Source organism: Gambusia affinis, linkage group LG12, assembly GCF_019740435.1.
Source record: "Gambusia affinis linkage group LG12, SWU_Gaff_1.0, whole genome shotgun sequence".
In the NCBI taxonomy this organism is placed as follows: domain Eukaryota; kingdom Metazoa; phylum Chordata; class Actinopteri; order Cyprinodontiformes; family Poeciliidae; genus Gambusia; species Gambusia affinis.
In genome coordinates, this window is record NC_057879.1 from 3,276,049 (window position 1) to 3,300,902 (window position 24,854).

General features: G+C 38.7%; 3 protein-coding genes across 3 annotated transcripts; 1 reads left to right on the forward strand and 2 right to left on the reverse strand.

Annotated features, from left to right (window-relative positions):
• Nucleotides 1–2,569: 2,569 nt before the first annotated feature.
• Nucleotides 2,570–14,650, reverse strand: ccdc39 (coiled-coil domain containing 39). Its single transcript, XM_044133123.1, has 20 exons — nt 14,330–14,650; nt 12,708–12,827; nt 11,320–11,466; nt 11,080–11,238; nt 10,910–11,002; nt 10,140–10,268; nt 9,821–10,012; nt 9,632–9,735; nt 9,420–9,552; nt 8,989–9,183; nt 8,712–8,876; nt 8,484–8,621; nt 7,203–7,411; nt 6,260–6,377; nt 6,021–6,180; nt 5,809–5,915; nt 4,515–4,655; nt 3,835–4,014; nt 3,663–3,751; nt 2,570–2,964 (listed from the first exon to the last, which is right to left on the reverse strand). The coding sequence occupies exons 1-20, from the start codon at nt 14,453–14,455 to the stop codon at nt 2,784–2,786; spliced, it is 2,886 nt and encodes a 961-aa protein (XP_043989058.1). The 5' UTR covers nt 14,456–14,650; the 3' UTR covers nt 2,570–2,783.
• A 942-nt stretch (nt 14,651–15,592) lies between these two features.
• On the reverse strand, nt 15,593–20,102 carry dcun1d1 (DCN1, defective in cullin neddylation 1, domain containing 1 (S. cerevisiae)). Its single transcript, XM_044133125.1, has 7 exons — nt 19,923–20,102; nt 19,090–19,303; nt 17,944–18,112; nt 17,467–17,597; nt 17,307–17,389; nt 16,225–16,321; nt 15,593–16,119 (listed from the first exon to the last, which is right to left on the reverse strand). Exons 1-7 carry the CDS (start codon nt 19,923–19,925, stop codon nt 16,043–16,045), a joined length of 774 nt encoding a protein of 257 aa, XP_043989060.1. The 5' UTR covers nt 19,926–20,102; the 3' UTR covers nt 15,593–16,042.
• A 449-nt stretch (nt 20,103–20,551) lies between these two features.
• On the forward strand, nt 20,552–24,532 carry setd9 (SET domain containing 9). The gene has a single exon (XM_044133124.1). It carries the CDS (start codon nt 20,615–20,617, stop codon nt 21,449–21,451), a length of 837 nt encoding a protein of 278 aa, XP_043989059.1. The 5' UTR covers nt 20,552–20,614; the 3' UTR covers nt 21,452–24,532.
• Nucleotides 24,533–24,854: the final 322 nt, after the last annotated feature.

Here is a 24,854-nt window from a genome sequence, read left to right on the forward strand (position 1 = left end):
GTCACATTGCGACCACAAACTTCTGCGTATTTTACCGGAGTCGCATTCCACCATTTTGGAAATTGGAAAGCTAGATGTGAGTACTTTACTCTTTTTTTTTTTTTATATATATTATTATTATTATTACTTTCAACAACAACAAAACGTGAGCATTGGTCAACATTCCCATCTAATGTGAAACTCCTAAATAAAGTCCATAAAATAAAGATCTCTGTGTTTGCAGCTCCATTTAAGTATAAATGCAGCTGTTCTAAAAAATAAAAATCTCAACACGTATTTTCGCCTATTTTAGTGTGAATATCTCTGTACACTTGAAAAAAGATAAAACTAACTTACAAGCAACACATAGGAGCTTGTTTTGGGTCAATATCTTCTTAATTTGATGAAAAGTATTAGGTAAAACTAGAATGATAAATATAAGTGAAATTATCTGTCAGTGGGACAGATAATTTCACTTATAACATGGGAAAAATCTCTCATTCTAAGTGAGCTAGTGGAACTAGTACTTCTTTAAATATTCAACATTAAGGAATTATTTACTTAAAACAAGCTGTCAAAGTAAAAATCCAATTCAGAATCCCCCCGCCCCCAAAAGACTTGCACTATTGACTCCGTGAGGCTGACTTCAAGAAGCACCCCACACTTTTCAGACTTTTAATTAGAAAAAAAAAACAGAAAGAAAAAGAAACAACTTGAAAACCATGTCTCATTTTCCTTCTGCTTCACTGCTTTGTAACGTAGATCTGAGCTGGATGAGGAATTACATGACACTTCACCAGCTCTCCATCAACAGTTTCTGATTTTGTTTCGCAAGATTCAGTTGGTGGTGTGACAAGAAAGTACAGAGTTAAACGTTTGTTTGATTTCCCATTATCAAGTTTATATCTAAAACATGACAGACTTACTTACTTAATTATGAGTGAATAAATCTTAATAGGTGCATTAGATAGAATGATTCTTATTTTTACTTTTTTTTTAGTTAATGCCCATATGAAAACAAGCGATCGCAGCTAAAGGTGAAGTTTCAGACTTTGGTGACTTTCTTCAGCGTCAGATGGAGATCAGCGTGAGGTTGAAGTCTCTGCAGGAGTCCCTGAACCTGGAACACAGGATGCATGAGAGTTCTTGGATTTAAATCTCACCTGATTGTATGAGTTTGTTTTTTTTATTTTCATAAAGACTATTAATAGTTTACCATCTTTACGACTTGTTCGAGCATGGTTTTATTCAGCTCCTGGTGGGATTCGATAGTCGCCTGAAAGAATACTAGCACTGCAACAGAAACACAACGAGCAGGTTTTAAGAGAAGGCTTCCTGTTTTGTGTCGGACTAATGATAAAATCACGCTCACCGCTGTCTGCCGAGTTCGCTGAAGGAAGGACCGGTGCTGGCCCAGCAGGAGGATCTGTCACCGCCAGGGTTGGAGAAAAGGACACTCAGAAGACATAGACATCCACTTCAGTTTGGTAAACAGCTATGTGATATCACATTTCCACTGATGTAAACAGGGGTTGCTCACCTGCCTGTGCGGCGCCTGAGGCCAAACAGCCGATAAGCAGGAGCAAAAGTGACATGCTGAGGTCTGAGTCCAGTCAAAAGGAAACGGATCCTTCTGGTCCTGCTGAGCGTCTGGCGAGGTTTTGGTCTATTCAAGGACGCTGCGCCTTTACAGCAGGGTGTGTCTCATAAGTAACAAAGAAGAACTTCCATGAAGCTTCATCACCATGAGTGCGACATGTTTTACAGAATTTTGTAAAGGAAATGAAAGTTCGATTTAACACCAAGTGTTAAAGGGGCAGTATTATGTAAAATCAACTTTTTTGAGCTTTACATGTTATAATGTCATTCCTTCATCAAAAAAAAAACAAACAAACAAAAAAATACCTGGACTGTTGCTTTGATTCTTTCATTCATGTTTGAGAAGTCCTTTGATCTCCCGTGGCAACCATTCAGCTTTGAAAATCACCTCGGTGGACCTAGCTCCGCCTTCGAGATGAAGCTCCTCCTCAGAGATGAAGTTTCCAAGTTTCTTAGCTCCCGCCTCACAGAGCAGCCATCCCCAACTCAGCTCCTTCAGACTAGCCAGCAGCAATTAGCAAACACCTGGTGGAACTGCGCATCTGCTGAGCTCATTGTACGAGCTACTTCTCAGTGCAGCGCTGAGATCAAACCAATCAGTGGTGGCGGGATTAGGGCTGCTTCGATTCTTAATCATGGAAGTGTGAGAATAACCTTAAGAAGTTCTTTCAAGTTGTTTCCTACAAACTTTTGTTAAGCAACTCCAGCATCTATGTCTCTAGTTTGGTCTCAAATATCTCACAGCTCACTGTGGTTACTGCGTGGCCACAGATTTCAGACAAGATCAACATTAGCCCGGCCAACCAGCTAACACCAGCTCTCTTGTGAACTTATTAAAGATATTTCAGATCAAACTGGAGACAAAGGGGCTGGAGTAAATCAAAAAAGTTTGTAGTAAACGAATTGCGGTGAATAAATGATGTTACTGAAGTTGTTTATGTACTTTCTAGTCTTTTGCACCTTAAAATAAAAACATTAAAAAAAGAAAAGATTCATCTTTTAACTTTTATTGGTGCGTCTTTGCGCTCAATAGATAATCACAACTCAGAAAACCACAGCAACCTAATCTAGGCAAAACATATTACATATTTATGAACAATGCACAAAACTTCACATCTGTAAGGAATGAAAAATCATTGTAAAATCAACATTTTTGATTTTACAAAATCAAAAAAAAAACGAGCTGAATCTTAGCGAGAGGTCAGCTAGGGCTTCCTCGACTTTTTGCTGGAGTTGCTGTCACTGCTGCTCGGAGAGCTGGGACATATAGGGGAAGTGATAGCAGGATAGGTAGCACTCAGATCCAGGTTCAGGTTCACCGGTTTTATCCAAGGCGAGAGAGGAAAAGACTTTGAATGGCCGCTGCCAGCTGAGGACGCAGAAGACCTGGAACGCATCAGGAAGACACCGAGCTGTCAGAGCCACTCATCAAAGGCATGAATATCAAAATAATTGAGAGCTTTAATCATTTATTTGAAGGGTGTTGTTTTTTTGTTTGTTTGTTTTACCATGGTGGGCAGATAAAAGATCGATAATACTTAAGTTTTGATTTCTTGTGGATTTAATATTGGCTGTGTAAGCAGAATCAGGGTTTATACATGTTTCAGAAAGTCAAATTTAAGACTGTTTATAGCCACATTGAATGGAATTGAAGACTGAAAGAAATTCTGAAAATGGGAGCCGTTGTATAACAATCACGGATAAGAAAAACTGTGAAATTTTCTGAGTCTCTTTATAGATTTCTGCTCTTATAACTCCCATAGTGCCATGCTTAAAAGGTTCATTTTTTTGCCCAGATCATATATGGATTGGCAACAAACAACTTGGTAAAGAACATTTTTCTTAAAATATGCCAGGCCGCTGATAAATTGTGGATAATAAAGGAGTCGATAAAATCTAACACTAACTTTGTCCTAATTCTTTTGTGGAACTTTCACAATACATCCTATGCTGCATGACGTAAACTATTAAACCAGCCCAGAGTTCCCAAACAGGGTGAACTCTGGTTCTCACCATCTGAAAGCAAACCTAACATCTACTTAGGTCAGACATTTGCAACACAAACCACAGATGTAAAGTCTGACCTGGAAGACAGGGAGCTTCGAGTAGAGCTCATCTTGTAACTACCCTGGCTGCTGATTGTGGAGGTCGGAGGTGGAAACGGCAGATTGGCCTGAGAGAAACAGAAGAGAGGAGCAGCAAACTTTAACAGTTCTATCGTAGTAGATTCCTAAATAATGAGCGTATTATCTGCACCTTCTGAAAGTATTCCTCCAGAACGGGTCTGAGATCAGGATCCTCCTCCATGGCCTTATTCAACATATTGTCGATGGATTTGTTGAACTGCTTTAACTCTCTCAGTTTGATGTCTTGCTCCTCAAGAGTTGCACTTCTGGTGCTTTGTGCTGAGCGAACCTCTCTGATCAGTTTGGTGTACTAAAAAAAAACAAAAAAAAAAACAGTTGGACAGACATAAGCAATAATATATAATAAACCTCAGAAATTTCACTCAGGAAAACCTTTTAAAATCTAACGAAGACTTTAGCAGGATAATTTCAGGTTAAAGTTCAAATAAAGTTTGAATATGAAGTTGGGCTGGAGTATTTATTTAGATACTTGTGAATACATATCCAACTCTTCTCTTATCTACTATCTCTTTGTATTCTGTAATTTATATTTTGCTTTGTTCAGACAGACAGACAGACAGACAGACAGACAGACAGACAGACAGACAGACAGACAGACAGATAGATAGATATGTTGGACACAGATTAGAGTAAAATTGTATCTTACCAAGGAGATTGATTAATTTTCTATATTTTTTTTTTCTTTATAATGAAAAGTTGTTTTGGAAACCTGTGTCTTATTCTGTTCCACCTGCCTGTACAGATAGATGTAAAAAGTGTTTGTCAAAGTGTCACAACTTCTTCTCCAACCTGATTCGTGACTCTGCCGATTTTCTCCTGCATAGAAGCTGCTTCTTTGTTCAGAGTAGTAATAAAACCCTGCATGTGACGTGTCTTTTCCTTCTCCACCTTCTCTTCTAGCACGAGGCTCTCCCAGGTGCTGTCCATGTCCTGGAAACGGAGGCCGGTACAAAGACACACACATAAACACACGCGCACACACACACACACACACACACACACAAAAGGCACAAAGGCTTTCACCCAGACAGAGATTCACACCAGGTGGGTGTGACACGAGTCCCAGAGCTCATGTCACACTAAGGACTTTTCATTAGTCATGATATTCTGAGCTGGATTTTGAAATATAGTAACAATTATTTCCACATACAGGAAATGAGAACCACGAATAAGAATAACATGGATAACAGCACCTCTATTACAAATTAGAATATATGACTCTTCGTTTGTCAGATTAAAAGTGCCTCTTGAAGATAACAACCTTTGAGCAGCTATCAAACATACTTTCCATTAAACACACATTTCTGTTTTTAAAAGTAGGTTTGCTTTGGTCTCATGTAATATTCTAATTTTAAACGTGTTTTTATTAGCTGTAAGCAGATAATAAAAACACAACGTCATGATGAAGAGAAAGAGAGGTGCTAAAACATCATTATTTGTCTAATTAGTTTACGTAACTAGATAAATGTGATGAATAAGCGACATCCGCGCAAACAGCAACGATGGACAAGTGGGGAGAAATTTCTGCTTCAAAATCCATTTGAAAAACACTATTATAGTGTTCAAGTTGTGCTAAAAGGAATTAGCCAATCAGCAAAGCTATTCAAGCCTAGAAAAGCATCTCAATGCTTAACAGTCAGCATCCACAGTTCAAACTTCTAAAAAGATTTTTTTTTTTTAAATAAGTCAGATGAACGATCAGGGCTTCCTGAAATAAATCCATTTATTAAATGTATTAAATGTTGTTATTGTTGAGCTCATATGTCTGTTTATTCAATATTTTAGCAGCAAAAAGGTATTTTGAATTGGAAATAAAATGTGATTAATTCATTACAGACCTGCAATTAACTCCATTAGAAATTTGAATCAAGTCCTACCACTAATCAAGTCAATATAGAGGATTGTCTCTCCACCCCAACACCCCCCCCCTTTTTTTTTTTTTTTTTGCTAAATCGCACATTGTAATAAGCAATATTTAGCTGTCGTTCAGTTCATATTAACGTTTTTGTTTACCAGTTTCTGACATGCACTTGCTTTTTGCCTAAACCCTGTAGGGAAGCAGCCGACTTGCTTTTCACAGAACCTGAATTTCCTGGAGGAGCTCTTGAATTTGCTGCTTCTTAAACTTCAGCGTTTTCTCGGCGGCCTTCAGCCGTTCCTCCAGCTGCGCCTTTTCATGGTACTCTTCGCCTTAAACAAGCATAATCGGTGTTGGTTTGGACCAAAACATAAGGTTACTACAGCAATCGCACAACTTTCACAAGCACCGCGTTCCCGGTTCCCTTCCACACATACTGAATTTCTTCATTTGGCTGAGACTGTTGCTGTAACCGGCGCAGCGACCCGTAAACAACTGGATGGTGTTCTCCAGGGCCTTGGTTTCGAGCTCCATCTTGTGGATGCGACACTTCATGTCTTCTGACTTCCGTCTGAGTTCCTCTTTGTCCAGCGTGGCCTGGTGGAGAAAACACGCGGAACAATTCAAGACGCCGCGGGGAAGACGACAGGCTCCGTACGTGTGAAAGGCGTCTCACCTTAGTGATGTAGTAAATCTGGGACTTCTCGCCCTCGGAGCCCGCCAGTGAACTTTCCATGATCTCAAAGCGGTTCCTCACCATTTCGACTTTCGCTAATTCTTCATTTAATTCAATGCTGGGACAGAATAAAAGGACAAATTAACCTGTTGTTTATGTAGACTTTAAATTTTTAAAGAATGATTAAAAGAACACGTTAAAGCATCATTTTTAAGTACTGCGGCGGTGAGCGATACGGTCTTAAAATTTGACTGTTTTATTTTGTGGTATTGTTGTGATAAGGAAAATGATGACGGTAAAAAAAAAACAACCCTATATATTATTTATTCTTTAGGTGACTGCCTGGCACTGCATTTACAGCATTCAGCTTCTATGCCCCTCAAATCTGGAACAAACTTCCAAAAAACTGCAAAACAGCCGAAACATTGAGTTCCTTTAAATCAAGAAACATGTTTAGTTGCTTTTGGCCCATATTAAAAGTTACACTGACCAACATATTTGATGTTTATTTATGCTTTTAATGATGACACTTGACAGAATGTAATGTTTGTAACTGATTTTCACAGTTGTTGATTATATGATGAATGTGTTTATGATGTTTTCATGTTTTCAAGACTATGAACTGCCTTGTTGCTTAAATGTGCAATACAAATACACTCGATTGACTGATTTATTGATTGATAGATCTCTTCCTCCCGCGCTATTGTAAAAAAGGCTTCCCACTTAAAAAAGTGTGATTTATATCACTAAGCTGCACACTGTGACTGCAAGTAATCATATTTTCAAACTGAATATTTATTGATGCTCTCGTGAAGAAAATAACATTTTCAATCACAGTCAGTTTTTGTCGCGCCGAGACCTTTTTTTTTTCACAATAAATGACAAATGATAAACGATAAACGATATGATGAATGCAGAGTGTGTGGAGAACGGGTTTTCTTGCCTCAGTTTCAGCCTGTCCTGCTCGGTAATCTTGAGCTGATGTCTGAGCATTTCGGAGTAAACGTGAATCTCTTCCTCCCGCTCCTTCATGGCTTTCTCCAGCTCTACCTTTCTCATCTCCCATGACATCATGCTGTCCGCGTCCATATAGATGATATCCCTGATGCGCTTCACCTCTGTCTTCAAAAGGTTGTAGTTCACTAAGCCATCCTGATGGAAAATACACAAATAACTTTGATATGTTTCATGATTACTCCCCTTTCCCCCCACCCAATAACCACACTATGCACTTTTTTTCCCACTAAGACAAAGAAGCCAGTTTGCTACAATCCTGTCTTTAGTTCAAAACAAAAACTTCTCAAATACTTCCTTTTATGATCCTACATGAGCAGATGTAATGATCCCAGTAATGTACAATTAATGCGTGGATTGAATTCAATATGACTCAATGCTTTAGACTCATCTAAGACATTTACTGTTCATTGTGCTCAAATAAAGTCACCCATTTTTATGCAGATATGAACACACACTTCACAAAAGTATTTAAATTTCCTTCATGTCAAAACCACAAACTTTAATGCATCTTTTGAGATTTGGTGCGACAGATTAACACCAAGCAGAACACAATTGCAAAGTTGAAGAAATTAATATTTTGACACATTTAATTCATTTTTAACAGAAGATGTAAAGTAGTTTCTCTAAATAGCTGTGCTTTCTTTACATTTTAATTTAATAGCAAGTATGAATTTAAATATCCAGTACTTTTTCTTTCTTTTTTTTTTTTCAAAAAAGCACTAAAGCAAATTAATTCTTCTATTAAATTTTGTATTTGGTTAATAGAAGATGTTTTTGTTTCTTGGAAAAAGCTTTCTGGATCAAATAAACTGAAAAGAAAAACTGACCGAAAAAGTTAAGAATCTGCCCCGCCTTTTATTAAGACAAAAAGAATTCCCTCTTTGTTTCTTTAAAATGTTGCCTGGCTTAATTTATTTCTGAGCAGATGAAAGAAAAAAAAGCACAACAAAATGATTTAGCATAAGTTAGAAAAACAATATGGCCAGTGAATACTTCCAACTTAGGGATTCTGGACCAAAATGTTTGGACACTTCTGGCGTAATTTAACTTCACACAGAAAAAAAGGTAGGAAAATACAGCAAGAACTGCTTCTTACTGTATTTGTTTAAGCCGGCCAAAAACTATTCCTGAGTTAATTTCCTCTGGCTCATTGTTCCCCCTTTAGATGCTTAATGTTTAACGGTATCTGGAATGGGACGCCACTCACCTGCTTCTTCAGTTTGAGCTTCTTCAACTCTTTTTCTTTGTTGACACAAAGCACCAACAGGCAGTCAACCTCCTCAGTCAGGTCTTTCTTCTGAGCCTCTAACTTCTCCATCTCTTTCTTCGCACAGCGGATATCGAGCTGCCAGAGACACACTCGCCATATGTAAAATGTAATAACTCCACTGGAACGTCAAAGGGAAATCTGCGAGGAAGTGTTTCTCAGACAGACCTCGCATTCATTGAGTGCATTCTTGAGTATTTTGGTCGTCTCCTTCTTGTCTTCCAGATCGGCGGTCACCTCTTTAACCTTCACCTCCAGCATCTCGCTTTCATTGGTGTTACTGGCACCTGACAGCTGAGCTACTTTCCTCTGAAGCATCAGTATCTTTGCCTCCTACGCAGAGCAGAGCAGAGAATGAAATCGAAACACTAACTAGAGTGGAAAAAGCCGAACAGTTTGAGTGCAGGGTGCTGCATCTGTGCGTATGATTGTTTTGTCAACATGCCTGATTGTTGGTGATCATCTGGTGTCTGATGAGTGAGTTCTCCATCTTAGTGAGCTGGCTCTGCAAGTTGTTTATGGTGAACCTATTCTTGGACTCCTGGGCTATTAGACTCTTCTCCTTCAATTTGGCACTTTGGAAACTTTGTTTCTGGCGGAACAGCTCCTCCATGAGAGCTTGCTGCTGAGCTTCCAGCATCTGCAGGAGGGAAGGAAGGAAGGAGTATTAGACTGACTGAGTGAATCATAAAGAACATCTTTTTCACACATAAAGACACTTCAAATTAAAATATTTTATGGATTAACGTGCTAATTTGGTTCCAGGTGAAAATAAAGTAAAAGTCCATAAATATATCTGGATACAGACAAGCTAAGAATAAAAATTTTTTAGGAGCTAGATAAGAGCAGTATGTGGTCGGCGTTCCAGTGGCACACCTTCATGTCCTGTTCTGTCTCCAGCAGGATCTGCTCCATGTGAGCGGCTCTCTCCTCCTCACTCAGAGCGCTCTCTGTCACAATCCTCAGCTTCTCCTGCAGCGCAGCATGGTAGGCCTCACGCTCTACTAACCTACAACACACACATGCAAACACACTGCAGTAATGTGCAGGGTCTTAGATTCAGAGATGCCTCCTCGTATCTCACTGACCTTTCGTTGTTGACGTCGATGTCCATCTTCATCTTGGAGATTTGGGATGTAATAGCCTTCATATCGGACCTGTTTTGATTCAGCGTGGTCTTGTAACTATCAAGCTGCAGGATAATCAAGTCTTTAAAAAAATTACAAATCACGAATGACAAAAGCAAGGAAGAGCGGCGTGTGCTTTGAGAAACTGACCTCAACCTGCATCCTGGCCAGGTTTTCCTGGTGTTTCTTCAGGTCCTGCCGCAGGATGGCCTTCTGCATCCTCGCCGTGGCGATGTTCCTCTGCAGCTCCCTGTTGTTGCTCCTCTCCGTCTCCAGCTTGTGCTTCATTTCTGCAACACAGGTGTTCTTTTCCCTGGTCTTCTGCCTGCCTTGAGCGATTTGCTTTAAAGAAAAGAGAAGTTAAAAAAGAAAAAAAAAAAAAAGAACAATAAGCTTTTGTTGCAAAAGTCTGACAAAATCAGTTTGATGTAGAAATACAGTTAAGTAGAGCCGGTTGTAGACGTCTTACGAGTGAGCATCGCTCCATGTCTGAGTCGAGTTGCTTTTTCTGCTTGATGGTGTTTTCACACAGGTGGAAGAGGTGCTGGATGTCAGCGCGAGCTTGCTGGATGTTCTCTATGGTCTTATCCAACGCTAGCTGCATGGACAGAATGTTCAGAATAATAGAGAACTACAAAGACGGCCTCCAAATTAGCGATAAAACTATTAATCGTTTTAATCACGATTAATCAATTACTGAAATGATCGTCAAATAACTTAGTAATCGATTAATCGCTAACAGGCTCAAAGAAAGGCCATTTGCTGAAAGAACACTACAAAAGTGCAAAATCTTACCATGCCTTTGTGGTCTGGTTTCTAGTACAATTTTTCAGCAAGATATAGGATATTTTTTTAAGCAAATAATTCCTTCATATTGATGAAAAAATACTAGCTCCTCTGGTATTATTTTCCTTATAACATGGAAAAAATTCATGTTATAAGTAAAACATAAGACATGTTATTTCTTGTTATGCTTCACTTTAAAAAAAAATAAAAATTCTTGTTTAAAGAAGCAATTGAAATAGATAGATTAATCAATTACAAAAACAATCGTTAGTTGTAACCCTTTTCCGAATGTAGACTAATTTACACTATGCAAAAACAAACAAAGAAAAAAAAAACCCATGAGGACCACAAAGTAAATGGAATATTGAAACAAATGCCAGATCAATATTTTCCATACCAAACTAATACATTCAGTAACATGCGCAGTATAATTGCTGTGTGGTTTTACGTTACCTGGGTAGACCTAGTCTCTGTTAGCTCTTTGTCGAGTGCTTTGCGCTTTTCTTTGACTTCCATAGTCTTCTTCTCTATAATCAGAATGAGCGACTAAATGAGACACACAGATGGATGTTAGCTGAGGAGGCACAAGGACGACGGCAAAGCTGCAAGTGTCACTTAGCAACCTTGATCTTCTGCTCGTCCATTTGGGTGTATTTCATGATGACCATTAAGTCGTCATCCTTTTTAGCTGCCTCCGCAAAGAGGTTCTCCATGGTCTGTTGGTCCAGGTCCATCCGAAGCCGCAGCTCCTCCAGATTCTGCGTTGCCTTTAGCTGGATTTTCTGAAGACACAGAAAGAAGAATCACAGGCACGTTTTGCCGCTGTATTGGTTTCTCTTCTTCAAGTCGTGCAGCGTTCAGACCTCTATCCTGTCCATCTTCTCGTATGAAGACTTGATCTCTCTTTCGGCCTTAGCTATCAGCTGACCGTAGCGCTCCCGCTCTCTCTCTGCCAGGGTCTTCAGATGCTTCGTCACCTCAAGCTCTTTTTCGATTGCCTTAGTCAGAGCCTGTACGCAAACAGACAATGTGATAACATAACTCGGCTCTACATCTAAAACACCATGCAATGGCAGACACTGACCCACAGTCACTGTCTGACACTTATACTGACCTTTCTACCAAAGTTCAGTAAGTTCACGATAAATGATAAACGATTTGTGTGGGTCACTTTTGACCCACACAAAGTGACGCATATATCCTGTACAGAAAAATACACCAATGACTAGGACTTAATTGCTGTAAGATTAAAATTGTAACATAATTATTCCCTTTCTGGTAAACCTGCATTTCTGACACATAAGCAACATTTGCTAACATCAGCAATGGATGACAAAGCCGCTTCTCTTGACCCACGGGGGGTTAATTCTGGCTTCCAAAAGCAATCTGATGGGGAGACTGGAAAAGATTATGGTTGTGTTCAAGTTGTGCTGAAAGCAGTTAGCCCAACAAGCCGAAAGTAGCATCTCAACGCTAAACATGTAGCAGCAGCGCAGACGTCCCCGATGCTAATGTCAGCGTCCACAGTCTACATTTCTAAAGAAGCTCCATCAATGATCAGTGGTTCCTGAAACCCTTGAAAGCTAAATGTGTAGGACGGCACTTTTCATCAATCTGATCTTTGAATAACCCAAAAAACAGATTAAAAACAATAAATATCTTTGTTGTTGGAGCTCTTTTTAATTAAATTGATAATTGCCCCTTCTAGGACACACGTACAGCTCTTTTGGTGTTGCTGGCAGCCTCTCTGACCAGTTGAGCCTCGTCTTTTCATCAGTGTTGGAGAAAAGTTTGATTTTTTTTAAAGTTTCTCTTTTCTTATATTTTTCACAACTTTTGGCTCTGATATTCAGTGTCATCATGTACATCCAGTATAATTCTGACAGAAATGTTTCAGGATTTTCCTGATTGTAAATCAACTTGCAACTTCTGTGCAATCGGTGGTGTCAGCTACGGGAGGTTACGTCCTACTAGGATGGTTGGTCTCTACTTCAGTTTGATCAGAATAGAAATAACAACAGGTAGGAACTCAAGAAGACTAAAAGCTGAATCTGTAAGTTTACCTATCTGCACGGTTGTGCAACTGGGTCAATGCAGGAATTCATTTTAAAGTGAAACTGTACAGAATATGTGTCACAACACAGGTGGAAAAGTTTCCATTATTTATACTATTTATATACTTTAACATGTACTTTAAAAAGCCAGTGTATGTGGCACATTTATGACATAAGGTTAGTTCCAACACACTCACCTCATTGTTAAACAGCTGTAGCGAACTCCTCTGGTGGCTTTCACTCATAAGCCGCTGTCGATCTCTAATTTGTCTAATTTCATTCTCCTCTCGCATAACCTGCATCTCAGTTTTATAAATCTGTTGGCGACAAAGCCATAGAAATCAGAAACTGAAACTGCAACCTCGGTGTTAAAGAGATGGACATGGTCAACGACAATAAACAGGTAGACTGTAGACTTCAGTTGATGCTCAATTGGTATAGGGTCCAAATGGTGACAGAAAAATACATGCCATACCATTACACCACCAGCAGCATACCGAACTGTTGATACAAGGACTAAAGGATACAGTTTTGTCATGTTGAAACTCAAACTTAATAATTCTTGCTGAATAAAACACTTCAGTTCAGTCTGTTTTACTTTAGTGTCTATAGGGACCAGAAAAGTACGTTTTTTACCACCATCTCCTCATCTTACCACCAGCACAGACCTGAGAGGTGTATTAAAGCTTTTATTTTGAAATTTTCAGTAAGCTTCATTTTAAAGGGCCTCACTAATCCCATGTGTAACATTGATTGGGTTAAACCAGTCATACAAAGCCCAAAATAGCAATCACCTGCTGCGAAATATGTGAAGGCTTTTATTTTGGAGGGTGTGTGATGCTCTTATTTTGACAGTCCAATGTGGTTGTCAGTTAAGAGGTATCAAGTTTCATGAGTCATAAATATATATATATTTCTAAATATATATATATTTCTAAATGCCAGTTCTGCCCTCTTTTGTATAAACTGAGTGTTCCGCCATCACTGTAGTTCTAAAGGGGAGCTAAGCCCTCCTTTGTAGTAAGTAACTGATTGTTCCGCCATAACTGAACACAAGGCTTCGATAGTACCTTGCTGAGCTTTGAAATTTTTTAGAGAAAAGGTGAAAATGAATAGCTGGGAGCCTGAGTTTTCCCTGTGACATCAGTTCGCTCTGAAGCACCTTGCCAAAAAACGGTAAGCTCTGGCGAAATTTCAAAAACATTTTACGGAAGTACACACTCGGTGCGATGTCATGATCGACTTTTATACCAACAGAGCGATATTTGTAGGCGTTAGGGCGAGTTAAAAATTGTTTAGGCCGGAGGTCAAAAATCCACCCTAACTCTCACTCTAACGAGCGGAACTTAGTGTCAGTTGCACTCCGCGTTTCGGCAGTTGTAACCGATAAACATAACTGATACATTTTTCAAACAGCTGTCCCTATGTATTGCTATGGCAGGCCCCAATTAGAGTTAATGCTCCATTAAGTAAACAAAAGACAAATGCCTGAGAAACAACCTCCTAAAATGAGCACAACATCCTTCAAATTAAACAAGAAAGAAAAACACATTCAATGTAAATTACATTGTTTGGCAAGATATGAGTTTACCTCTACTTCTCAAATAACTGATAAATGTTTCAAACAGCTCTCAAAAGTTTGGTGCTTTTAAACGCTATAAGGTTTCACGCTGAAGACCTGTTTTGACTTTTAATGTTCACAATTAGCCACCAGACAGATATCTATACTTAGCTTAAGCTTATTTTACATTTGAGTAAAATATACGCTGCGCGTACAAAGGTAGCTCGAGGGAGTTTAAACTGTCCGTGACTGCCTTACCTCCTCCAGGAGAGCTTTGTTGGCGTTGTTCAGTTCAGGAAGAGCAAAGCTAAAATCCCAGCCAATTTCATATAATATTTTTTCAAACTCAGGGTCACTAAACTTATTAGCATTAGGGTTATCCATTTTTTTCTGTCCTGCTTGACAGCGAAGTCTTCCGAAACGTCCTGAAACAACAGGAAAGCAGTTTTAGTCCTTTGCACTGTTAGTAGTCGCCCTTGGCAACCGAACGCGCTTACATCACCACAAGAGGGCTGCAAGAGAAACTGAGCTCAACGTCTTGCTGCGTTTCCTCTGGTGATCAAAAAGTGCCACAATGTAATGTTGTAAGACATAATATAATATGTGCTTCAATTTGTCACTAATTACTTAAAAAGAAATACTTACATTAGATTATATTGTTGAGGGGAAAAGTGACGTTAACTACAATTAAATAATACAATTCTCAAGACTGGTCTGTAAATATAAACCATAACTGAAAAGTGATAGATTTTATAACAAGTCAAATTATGTTATTAAAACCAACAATATAATGGCTCAATAAACGTGAGAAACGTGAGAAATTGCCAATGGGTCTTGACACAATCACCTAAATGCATCAAAGACAACAATAAAAACACCTTTTTGGTAAATGCATAGATTAAACAGATTTTTAAAAAGTGGCATGACTATCCTTCAGCTAAAAATGAAACTAGGAAACGTAATTATGTTCCAAAAATTTCAACAATAATAACAAATGACCATGTGTCCCATAATTAAAAATGAAAACAAGTAACATATGTATTACACTGTTTGTAAATAGGAAACGTAATTTAACAGATACACATGAAATTGCATTATTAGTTTTATTATTGTGTGCAGCCACACATGATGCACTGCAGCACAGATATAACTAAACAATGAAATCTGGGATTAATTTGATTTGATTTTCACATAGCAATCTATTGTTCATTAATGATTTTCTGAATAAGCCTTTATGAAATTATGAAATACATGCAACAATAAACATAATTTCAAATTCATTTTAGCTGTATTAAAAAAAAAGAAGAAAAAAATTCAACAATGCATCATGTTGGGCACTCCATAGTTTTCACATCAGAAGGGAATATTTTTATTAAAGATAATGTCTGTGGACATGCATACATCCATAGGTATGCCACAAATGTGAGATTCAAAACTAAAATGTTTAAAAATTATGTACTTAAAACTGGAAAATGTGATTTAAACTCCGCTAAGCAGACTTCTTAAAACGAGGCTAAAAAATAATGAGAGCAGATGGTCACTTTTATTTATCCCTTTAACAATTATTTTTAAACAGTACCGTGTTAAAAATTCCAGTGCTTTAAACTGGCTAGACGTACAAATGCATCATAACACACACAGACAAGAAAACCAAAAAAAAAAAACAAGAAACGTACATCAGTATTAAAATACAATATCCCTTTAAGAAGCCAAGAATTTACAATAGAATTTCAAAGTAAATCCACGTGTTCTTTAAAGACAACCATAACCAGGAAACGCTGATGGTTCTCCAGCTGGCTTGAGCGCACATAAAACATCCTGAAGTCTTTAAACTCATCAACCACAAACAACAAAGCAGGTCACAAACACACTCATATAAAGTCTGATGTGAAAAAGCATTTCAGTCCTGAGTGAAAGGCGTCATAATCCCAGCATGCTCAACAAACTGTGAACTCTTCCATCAGTTGGACCTCAAACTCTGGAGCTTTTGGTCTCCATGTGCGACCGTGCAAATTCTACAAAGTCATCTATGAGGACGGGCCAGGCTCCTGTTGGGGAAGAACAAGGCAGAACATGAGGGTTTGACAAAAAAAAAAAAAAAAAACTGTTGAAGGATTTTCTGTCCGGATCACTGAGTGAACAGTTTCCCTAACCTTCTTTGTCATAATTCGACATGTCATCTGTGATCATTGTGCTGAAGTCTAGTAAGAGATTCCAGGTGTCCTTAGGAATAGATTTCTTGTGGTGCTCCTGTAATCAAATGCACAATGTTAGCAATTACAGAGAGAGCTGGTCTGAGCAAATTTCTATTTTCTTTTTCCATTTGTGTGTTTTTAATGACTTTTCATTTTAACCCACTGCTTTACAGGTAGTTACATGTACGCGTCGACTACTGAGAAACCAGAAACAGGCCTGCCAAAATAAATAAATCAATTAATTGCATGATGAATTAAAACTAACTCAAATCATTTCCAGTTATTGTTTGTTTCTCTCTCTCTCTACCAAAAGCTGGATGACAAAAGTCTTCAGTCTGGTGCTTTGGTCTCAACTTCCCTTTTTTTTTGCTAATTATTCATACCTAATGAAATGTTTCATCTTTTCACAAACTTCAATGTGTTTAATCAGGGTTTTAAACGACAGACCGACACAAAGTAGCGAATGAAAGTGTATAAAAGGTTTTTCTATATATGTATTGATCTGGAAAGTGTGGCACATAATTGTTGGTTATGTGTCTACTAGCTTTGTTCATCAGGAGACTAAAGTGGCTGCTCATTTCTTTATAAAACAGCAAATCCCTGCCGTAGACAAACACACCTACAGCATGATGCTGGCAGGGTGTGTTCAGGACCAACTTGAGGTGATCCACTGCATAAAATTTAGGGGTGCACTGATTACAGTTTTCTGGAAGAGATCGATTATTGAAAAGCCTGACCTGATGATTTCTTTAGGGATGAAAAGTCGTCGAATACAACGACAGTGTAAGCTGGCAACACCAGTGTGACAACTGTAAATGTTTAAAAGTATATCTATATTAAAAAGAGGAAGGAAAAAAAACAAATCGGGGTCGATTTACATGTCAGTCAGTTTATTTTTGCACCCCTAATAAAATCTTAATGCATTCTGCACTCCTTTAAGTTACTTCTTTTATAATTATTCTTTTGTGTGTGTGCGTGTCTTGTGTTTTTCACTTTTAGAGAAAATTCCCAGCTAGATGTATATCAGAATTTCAACTTACAAGTAAGAACTGGTTCCACAAATCCAAGAACTTGAATCTCCCAGCCAGGACTAAATTCCAGTATGCAATCGCCATATCTAGATCTGTGATGAAACCCAGCATGAGGTCAGTAGAACTGCGGCGGAGAGAACAAACCTGCTGGGCGGCAGGCGATTCTTACCCAATCCCTTCTGACCAGGATTCTTGGCAAAATCAAATGTAAACTGGTAAAAGCCTTTAAATTTGCCCTGGTCCTTTAACTCCTCCTCCACCTTTGGCAGCTGAGATTTCAGCTTCTCTGTGCAGTCGCACCTTTGAAAGAACAGAAAGGATTTGTTTCACTAACAGCGTTTCCGGTACAAATGTGCGCAAAATCTTCCCGATATTTCCCCTGAACTTTAAACAGTTTTACTCAAAAACATGGCGGACCATTGGGGCCTCTACCCCCAGGCTTTCTGGTGAAACCATGAAGTTTATATCAAAAGACGTGATTATTTATTTATTTTTTTTTATTAATTGCTGTGAATTTTTTTTTTTTTTTTTTTTCAGAATTCCAATTTGCATAATTTTAAGATCAATGGAAACGCAGCTGTTGTTTTGTGGACAAACGCTTCACAAAAGGATTTCCCCCCACAATTAAATAACAAAATGCTCTCACTCCAGTTCGGTCATGCCATCCATGAACTCCTGTTTGGAAAATTCGCACTGTGTTGCTGCTCTGAACTTCCACGCTATGAGGAGGACACTGATACTGGCCGGATTCAGACCCAGGTCATCGCAGAACAGCTGGATCCCGTCGACGCCTATTTTGTTGTGATCGTGAGGTTCTAAAAATCAGGAATGGAAAAACGTGGAATTACCTCATAGCTGAGTAGAAGTACGTGGTTCTTAATTTGACCATTGTTATGCGAAAGGCAAACAGCAATTTAATAAAAACAAACAAAAAAAAAACAACTTGATCAACATCTGAAAGGAATGCTCAATGCTTTCTGTTACTGCAAAAAAAAAAAAAAAAAAAGACTAAGAATTGGTAAACTAGTTTTTAATAAATTCCATTGAGTTGAATTACAAAAACGACTAGGTTAGTACATTGTTGCACCTAAAATGAACTTATTACACCGAAAAATGTTTTGAACACTGAACCGATTTCAATCACCAGGTAATATTTTATTTGCCATCGTCAAAATATTTAATTTAATTGAAACTCTTATTTAACCAAAGCACAGAGTCATTTCTGTTTGGATATTTTTCCAACATAAAACAAAACAAAAAAAATTCTTTCCTCATCCATTTTGAACTATTTTCCCACCTGAATCAAATGAATGCCTCGTTACCAGACATCTACTGAACTCAATGACAGAAATTGGATTTCTCTGTGAATGACCACAGAGTTGAGTTTCAGAAACAATACCTGGTTGGGATGGGGTCTGAAAGACACCTTGTCGATTGGTTCAAGACTCAGAGGTTAAAGGAATAAAAGTAACCAAAACACAAATGAGGTCCCGTTGTTTTTGTTAAAACTTCAGAGATTTCAAGGTCAACTAACAGAACAAGGTCGCCAGAAGATCTTTCTTCAGTCACAAATCATTTCGTGTCTGGAAATGCTAAACTTTTAAAGAAGATGGATGCTCTTGTTCCTTTTATCAGTGACTGTGAAAATGGATTTAATTGGAAACCGTTATCTTCAGGTGGCACCAAACGCCAACGCAGGATAATGAACACCACGAGATATGTTGTGTATCTGACTGAGCTGAGCTAAACCAAAATACATAATACACTGGGGGAAACCCTACATCTTGTTTACCTCTGTATCTGTTGAACAGCTGCTCCAGCCTCTTCTTGTCCAAGCCCCCCTTAGTATTTGAAACGTAGAGCTCTGGGTTCTGGAAAAACTTGTCCGTGGCGACGTCTAGCTTCCAGTCATTCTGAGACAAGCAGGCCACCGCAGTCTTCTCATTGGATTGTGTAAAAATGATAAACTGACGAACCTTGTCCTTCTGAAGAGATTTCAGCTTGTTCTGCAGTGAAGAAAAACACAACACACACAATAATAAACTGCAATTATTAAGTATGTGCAAACATCTCTTTTTTTTATGTAAGGCCTCCATAGAACACATGAAACATGAAATTACTACCTTTTTATATTTTATGATCACACTTAAACATGACAAAGAAAAAGAAAAACAACAATTACCTACAATTCTAACATAAGTTCGTATTTTTAACTAATGGATATTACATTTAAATAACTAAAAAGGCTTTTGACTTTTGACACATTCAAATGATTGAGACATGCACATGTTTGTTAAGTGTACTTGCTTCCAATTTTAATTAAAACGCACTATAATTCTAAAAGTACCAGGTTACTTGCCATCACACATATATTAACTTTAAGATTGTTCTATTCCTGATTCTAAGGATTAATTGTGGTTTTGGTCCACTATTTGCAGCTACAAAACCTTCAATAAGAGTGAGGAGTTTCCCTAGAGCAAGCTAACTAAACACGGGGGGTTAGGTACTTACCTAACCTAGCGCTAACAAGGCGAGCTACATTTGTTTTCGCTATTGTAAGGAGAGGTGCCTTATTCAAACTACTACTATTCTAATTAGGAACCAAAAAAGACAGAATTTTCTTGCCATGTTTGTCTCGACCAGACTTTCTTCGTTCCCATTCAGCTAGCAACTGAGTTTTTACAAATTGAACTACAATCCTTTTTCCGGTTGCAAAGTTACGCTTCAAAATAAAAGTAAAACCCTCACGAATGGCCAGTCGTGTCAAATGTGAAACTATATTCGTGAGTTGCATTCAACAGATGGATATACCTGTTCAACACAGACAATTAAACATCTTATGTTAGTTATTTGTTTTTTTTAAAAAAGCTAAACTGATACAAAACTTTTCGGAAGTGACGTAAGAGCGCAAGTGCGTTCAAGTTATGCCCGGAATACCTAGTTCCGAGTTCCTAGCAAGGGAAGAGAGGTGTAGCGAGAGAGAGAAATTGAGAGAAAGAGAAAGATAGAAATGTTATAACAAAATTCTTGGAAAATGGAAGGCGTTCAAGGAGCCTTGTGTTTAACATGGCAGCAAAGTACATAAAATGTAGCAGCCCTTCTAACAGTTCACTTTTATTTCTACCAGTAGTTAGTATTACAAATTACCACCTACATCGCAACCTATGGTTTCCGACCTGCCTTTATTTGTTATTATTTTTAAATATTCCACCTGTAGCTTGAATGCTCTATATCGGGTGTGACGTACTTCTCAGTTCCCTTTCGAGGGAACGTGAACGCAGCAAGCAAACTGCTTCCTTGTCCCGTTTGGTTCCTGGATGTTTACAACGGCTCTCCGGCGGATTCGAGAGAAATGGAGATCTTACAGACACCGTTTCGTGCCCTGGGTTGTGTTTAACCTGTCTAAGAATGAGAAGACCCTGCGGCGGGTGACGGAGCCCTCAGAAGACAAAGTGATCCCAGATGAGCAGGTCTCACAGAGCCTCCTGGGGCTCTTCAGAGCCCTCCTCAGGAACAGCGGGGGGCTGCTCCTGGGAGCCCACACGAACTTCCCGCCCCGGTTTCCACTTCACCAGGAGCAGAACGAAGGAGACGTTCTGTTTCAAACTCTGGGATTCTGCATCGAGAGGAGGCCCAGTTCTTTAGCCTTTGCAGGAACCGGGGTGTTTGTCACCAGAGGAGCCGTACCCAAAGGAGCAACAGTTGCCATGTATCCTGGTACAATTTATCAGCCCTACGAGCCCATCCTCCTTCAGTCCATCAGAAACCCCTTCGTGTTCCGCTGTATCGACGGAGTCCTAGTGGATGGGAATGACAGAGGCATCTCCAGGATGGTGTTCAGGTCGTGCAGTGGCAGGGACAGAATGGGTCCATACCTGACGAGTGACGCCAGCTGGCTGACGGACAGTCCGCTCAACCCACTGGCCGTGGGTCAGTACGTCAACAACTGCTCCAACGAAAGGCCCGCCAACGTCTGCTACCAGGAGTACGACGTCCCGGACAGCTTTCCCCTGGAGCTCCGCCAGTATCTGCCAAACGTCAACTACAGCCAGCACTGTACCCAGAGACCTCTGCGCTGCGTGGTCCTGGTGTCGCTCAGAGACATCAGAGCAGGAGAGGAACTTTTCTCCAACTACTACACCATTGTGCGCTGAAAATATTCACATTTTCTTACAAAAAAAAATAAAGAAAGAAAGAAGTAAATACAGAACAAAAAAAAAATGCAACACAATAAGCAGGCGTCCCGCCATTTTATTAATCCACTGCGATTTTTATTTGACCTCACACTCACTTTGTTTTGTGGCACACTGCAAAAAACACACAAAATATTACCAAGTAATTTTGGTTTAGTTTCTTGTGCAAATATCGCAGTGCACTTGAACTGAGACAAAACTAAGACATAAGTAACGTTTAAGCATCAGGTGATTGCTCAGAGTCAATAATTCATTAATACTGATATAAACGGAAGATGATTTCACTTAAGACATGGGGAAAAAATGTCTTGTTATAAATTAAATAATCTGCCAACAGAAGAAGTACTTTGTCAGCTATTCGTGTAAAAACAAGCTACTACATCTTGCTGAAAACTTACTTTGAAGTTAGTTTTGTCTTATTTCAAGTGTATTAATGTATGTGCACTAGAAACTAGACCGAAATCACTTGGTAAGATCTTGTTTCTGATTAGCACTGGGAGAAGGCAGAGATCAGTGTTTTTCCACAAATTATCTGTCACCTCCCGTGTTGTGACGGTTTCAACAAATGTTTTTGTCATAAAAGTCACATACTGCAGCTTTAAGGTGAATATTTAGATTGTCTAAGTCTAGGTCTGGATATTTGTTAGGTTCATCTACCTAAGCATTCTGAAACTGAAAAAGAAGAGAGAGACAAGTGAGTTTTAGATTTACTTGCAAGGAGAACAGACAGGAGCGTGCTTCAGTTGCAATCTCCTACCAGCTCTAAAACAGCTCCTGTCAGACCCTTTCTTTTATTTCCTTAGGGCGGTCCTAGTTACATAGCCTATTTGGTTATCTTGAGTTAATCACATAGCGTAGCTGCTTCTTCTGTTCTCTTGAGTCACAGATGTGTTACACCTGCAACCTGCCGTAAAGTAGAGTGCAAAGTTCAGAGTTCAGTACCTGTTTGTTTCCTTCTGTAGAAATAATGTAGGAACTGATGAACTCACAGAACAATGGAGTTTCTTGTGTATCCGTGGTCTCATGGTCTCATTCCTCTGTCTCTGGTTCATATGCTTCGACCCTTAATCATCCATTGTTTATTCTGCCACGTCAGTTATCACTCTTCCTGCAGACCATCTGGTATCAGCTCCAAATTTGACACGCTTAGATGTCTTCCTGCAAGCATCTCTCAAAAGGCACACATTCCAGAAGCAAACAGACATAGAGTATTTATATTTGTAATTAATTTACACGTATGAATATTTGATCACTCGTCATAAAGTTCATTTAAAGGGGTTGACGTCACCAAACAACAGTCAGCGGGTTTTGGGTTGAGTTTTGAACTTTGTAGAAATTTACTGTCGGCCCGCTTTATCTATTCCAAAGCAAGTTTCTACGTGTTTGGGACGATTTTCCTACTGGAACACACTTTTTCCACATTTTCACCGTCTACATGTTTATTGTTTACTTTGGATGAACTTGTAGACGTTGGGGGCAGACCTTACATTCTCATTTGTTCCACCCAAGTCGTGTGATGCACCAGTAGGATCAAAAGCAGTGAAACACCCCAACAGCTTAATGCTACCTACACCATGCTTGACGGATAGCAAGGATTTATGACACTGTAAGTTGTACCACTGCATTTAACTGAAAAAGCTGCATGAATACAAACCTCATCATGGTTTTGCGAACATTCAAAGTCCAAATGAGGTGTAGCGTTAATTACAATGTTGACTTTAATTAAATTAAGTGGATTTATTGGAACTTGTTTTATATATATATATAGTTAAACTAAACATTTGAATTAAATAAGTTAAGGGCTTTTTGAGGTAAAAACATTTTTAAAATTGAGCTGTGACTGGGACTGGCCAGAGAGGTATCCCACAGCACATAAACCAGCTTTAAGATGCTGAAGGCTCAAATCTTCATCTATGTAGTCTTTATAAACTATGTAGTCAGTTTATAAAGACCGAGCTTACTGTCAAAGCACTTATTAGGTATTTTTCAGGACGTATATTTGTGAAACTGTACCGCGAGTGAGCAGCTATAGATTCATTTTCATGACCATCTCCTTCTAGCTGAGTGTGAGGTCGTGTTTGTTTTTCTGAAAAAATGGTGGGCAAAAATATCAGTGATTTCTGTCAAAGTTTGAGTAGACAGAAGTAATAAAAAGCAGAAGGCAAGAGCTGTTTCAGTAAAGAAATTGTCTTTTAAAGAATGTGCTTCTGGAATAAATCTGGGGTTATACGCACAAAAATGAATTGGCTTTGGGTGTTGTTTAAATCGTTTCTGCATGCTCAGATTTACTAAGATAAGTTACGTTCACTGAAATGGCACATGAAAACTAAGAAATGTGCATATGTATATTTTTTTTTTTTATGAAAGGAGAACTAGTTTGGTTTTACAATGCTGATGTAAAAGCCTCACATTGACTTCATTAAACACATTTTATTGTCATTGTAGCTTGGTAGGTCAAACCTCATCTAGAATAGGATCCATTCTGTGAACCTCATGTGAAACAACATCAGTCATGATGTCTGGAAGCAATCCAGGAACCACCAGAGTGACTCTAGTCTAAAATAAGATTTACACTGACAGGTGCTGTCCAAGAAAGAAAGGCCTGTTTTAAAGTGCCACATCTTCAAAACCGAGTGCCAGCAAGACAATGATGCCAAACACACACCAGATTTTTGCAAAGTTGTTGATGGCTACACAAACATCTGTGGTTTCTCTACAACATGCTTCTGGATTTTGGTCTAAATAGTGGAGAGGTGTGTATTCAAGTCTGTAAGGTATTTTGATGAGAGAAAATCTAAATGGTCAAGATGGTAATCACCATATTCTTGTTTTCAAGAGTCAACAGCTGTAGCCTACGTATGTTCTGTTTGCGTTCCAACATTTTAATCACTAAGACATCATTGTATGATGATGCTGGATGCGTTCCGACGGAGCAAGAATCCAAAATATTAGAAAGTCTTAAGTCCAAGATAAGATAGCGTGATTGTGGTTACATGATATTTAAGCAGTGTGTAGCTCTTCCTGAATAAAGGAGCAGAGATTGACAAGACAAGTTTCTTTGTACAGTTTGTTTTTGACGATGTCTGGTTTTGAAAACGTGATTTAAACTACTATAAGAACAAAAACCGTTAGATAATTTAGGTATTGCAAAGTTGCGTTATTGCCGCACGTTGATTGTGTCTATTTAAATATCTATACAATATATGACAAAATGTTTATTTTGTTCTGAAAGTATTTCATTTCTCCAACTTTCCATCCCTAACAGAAAATTAGCTCTATAATTAATTGCACAACCTTGTCACGCCGAGTTTTGACCTGTCAGAGACGCTGTAGCAGTCGATGCACTACCTATTACTGCATTATC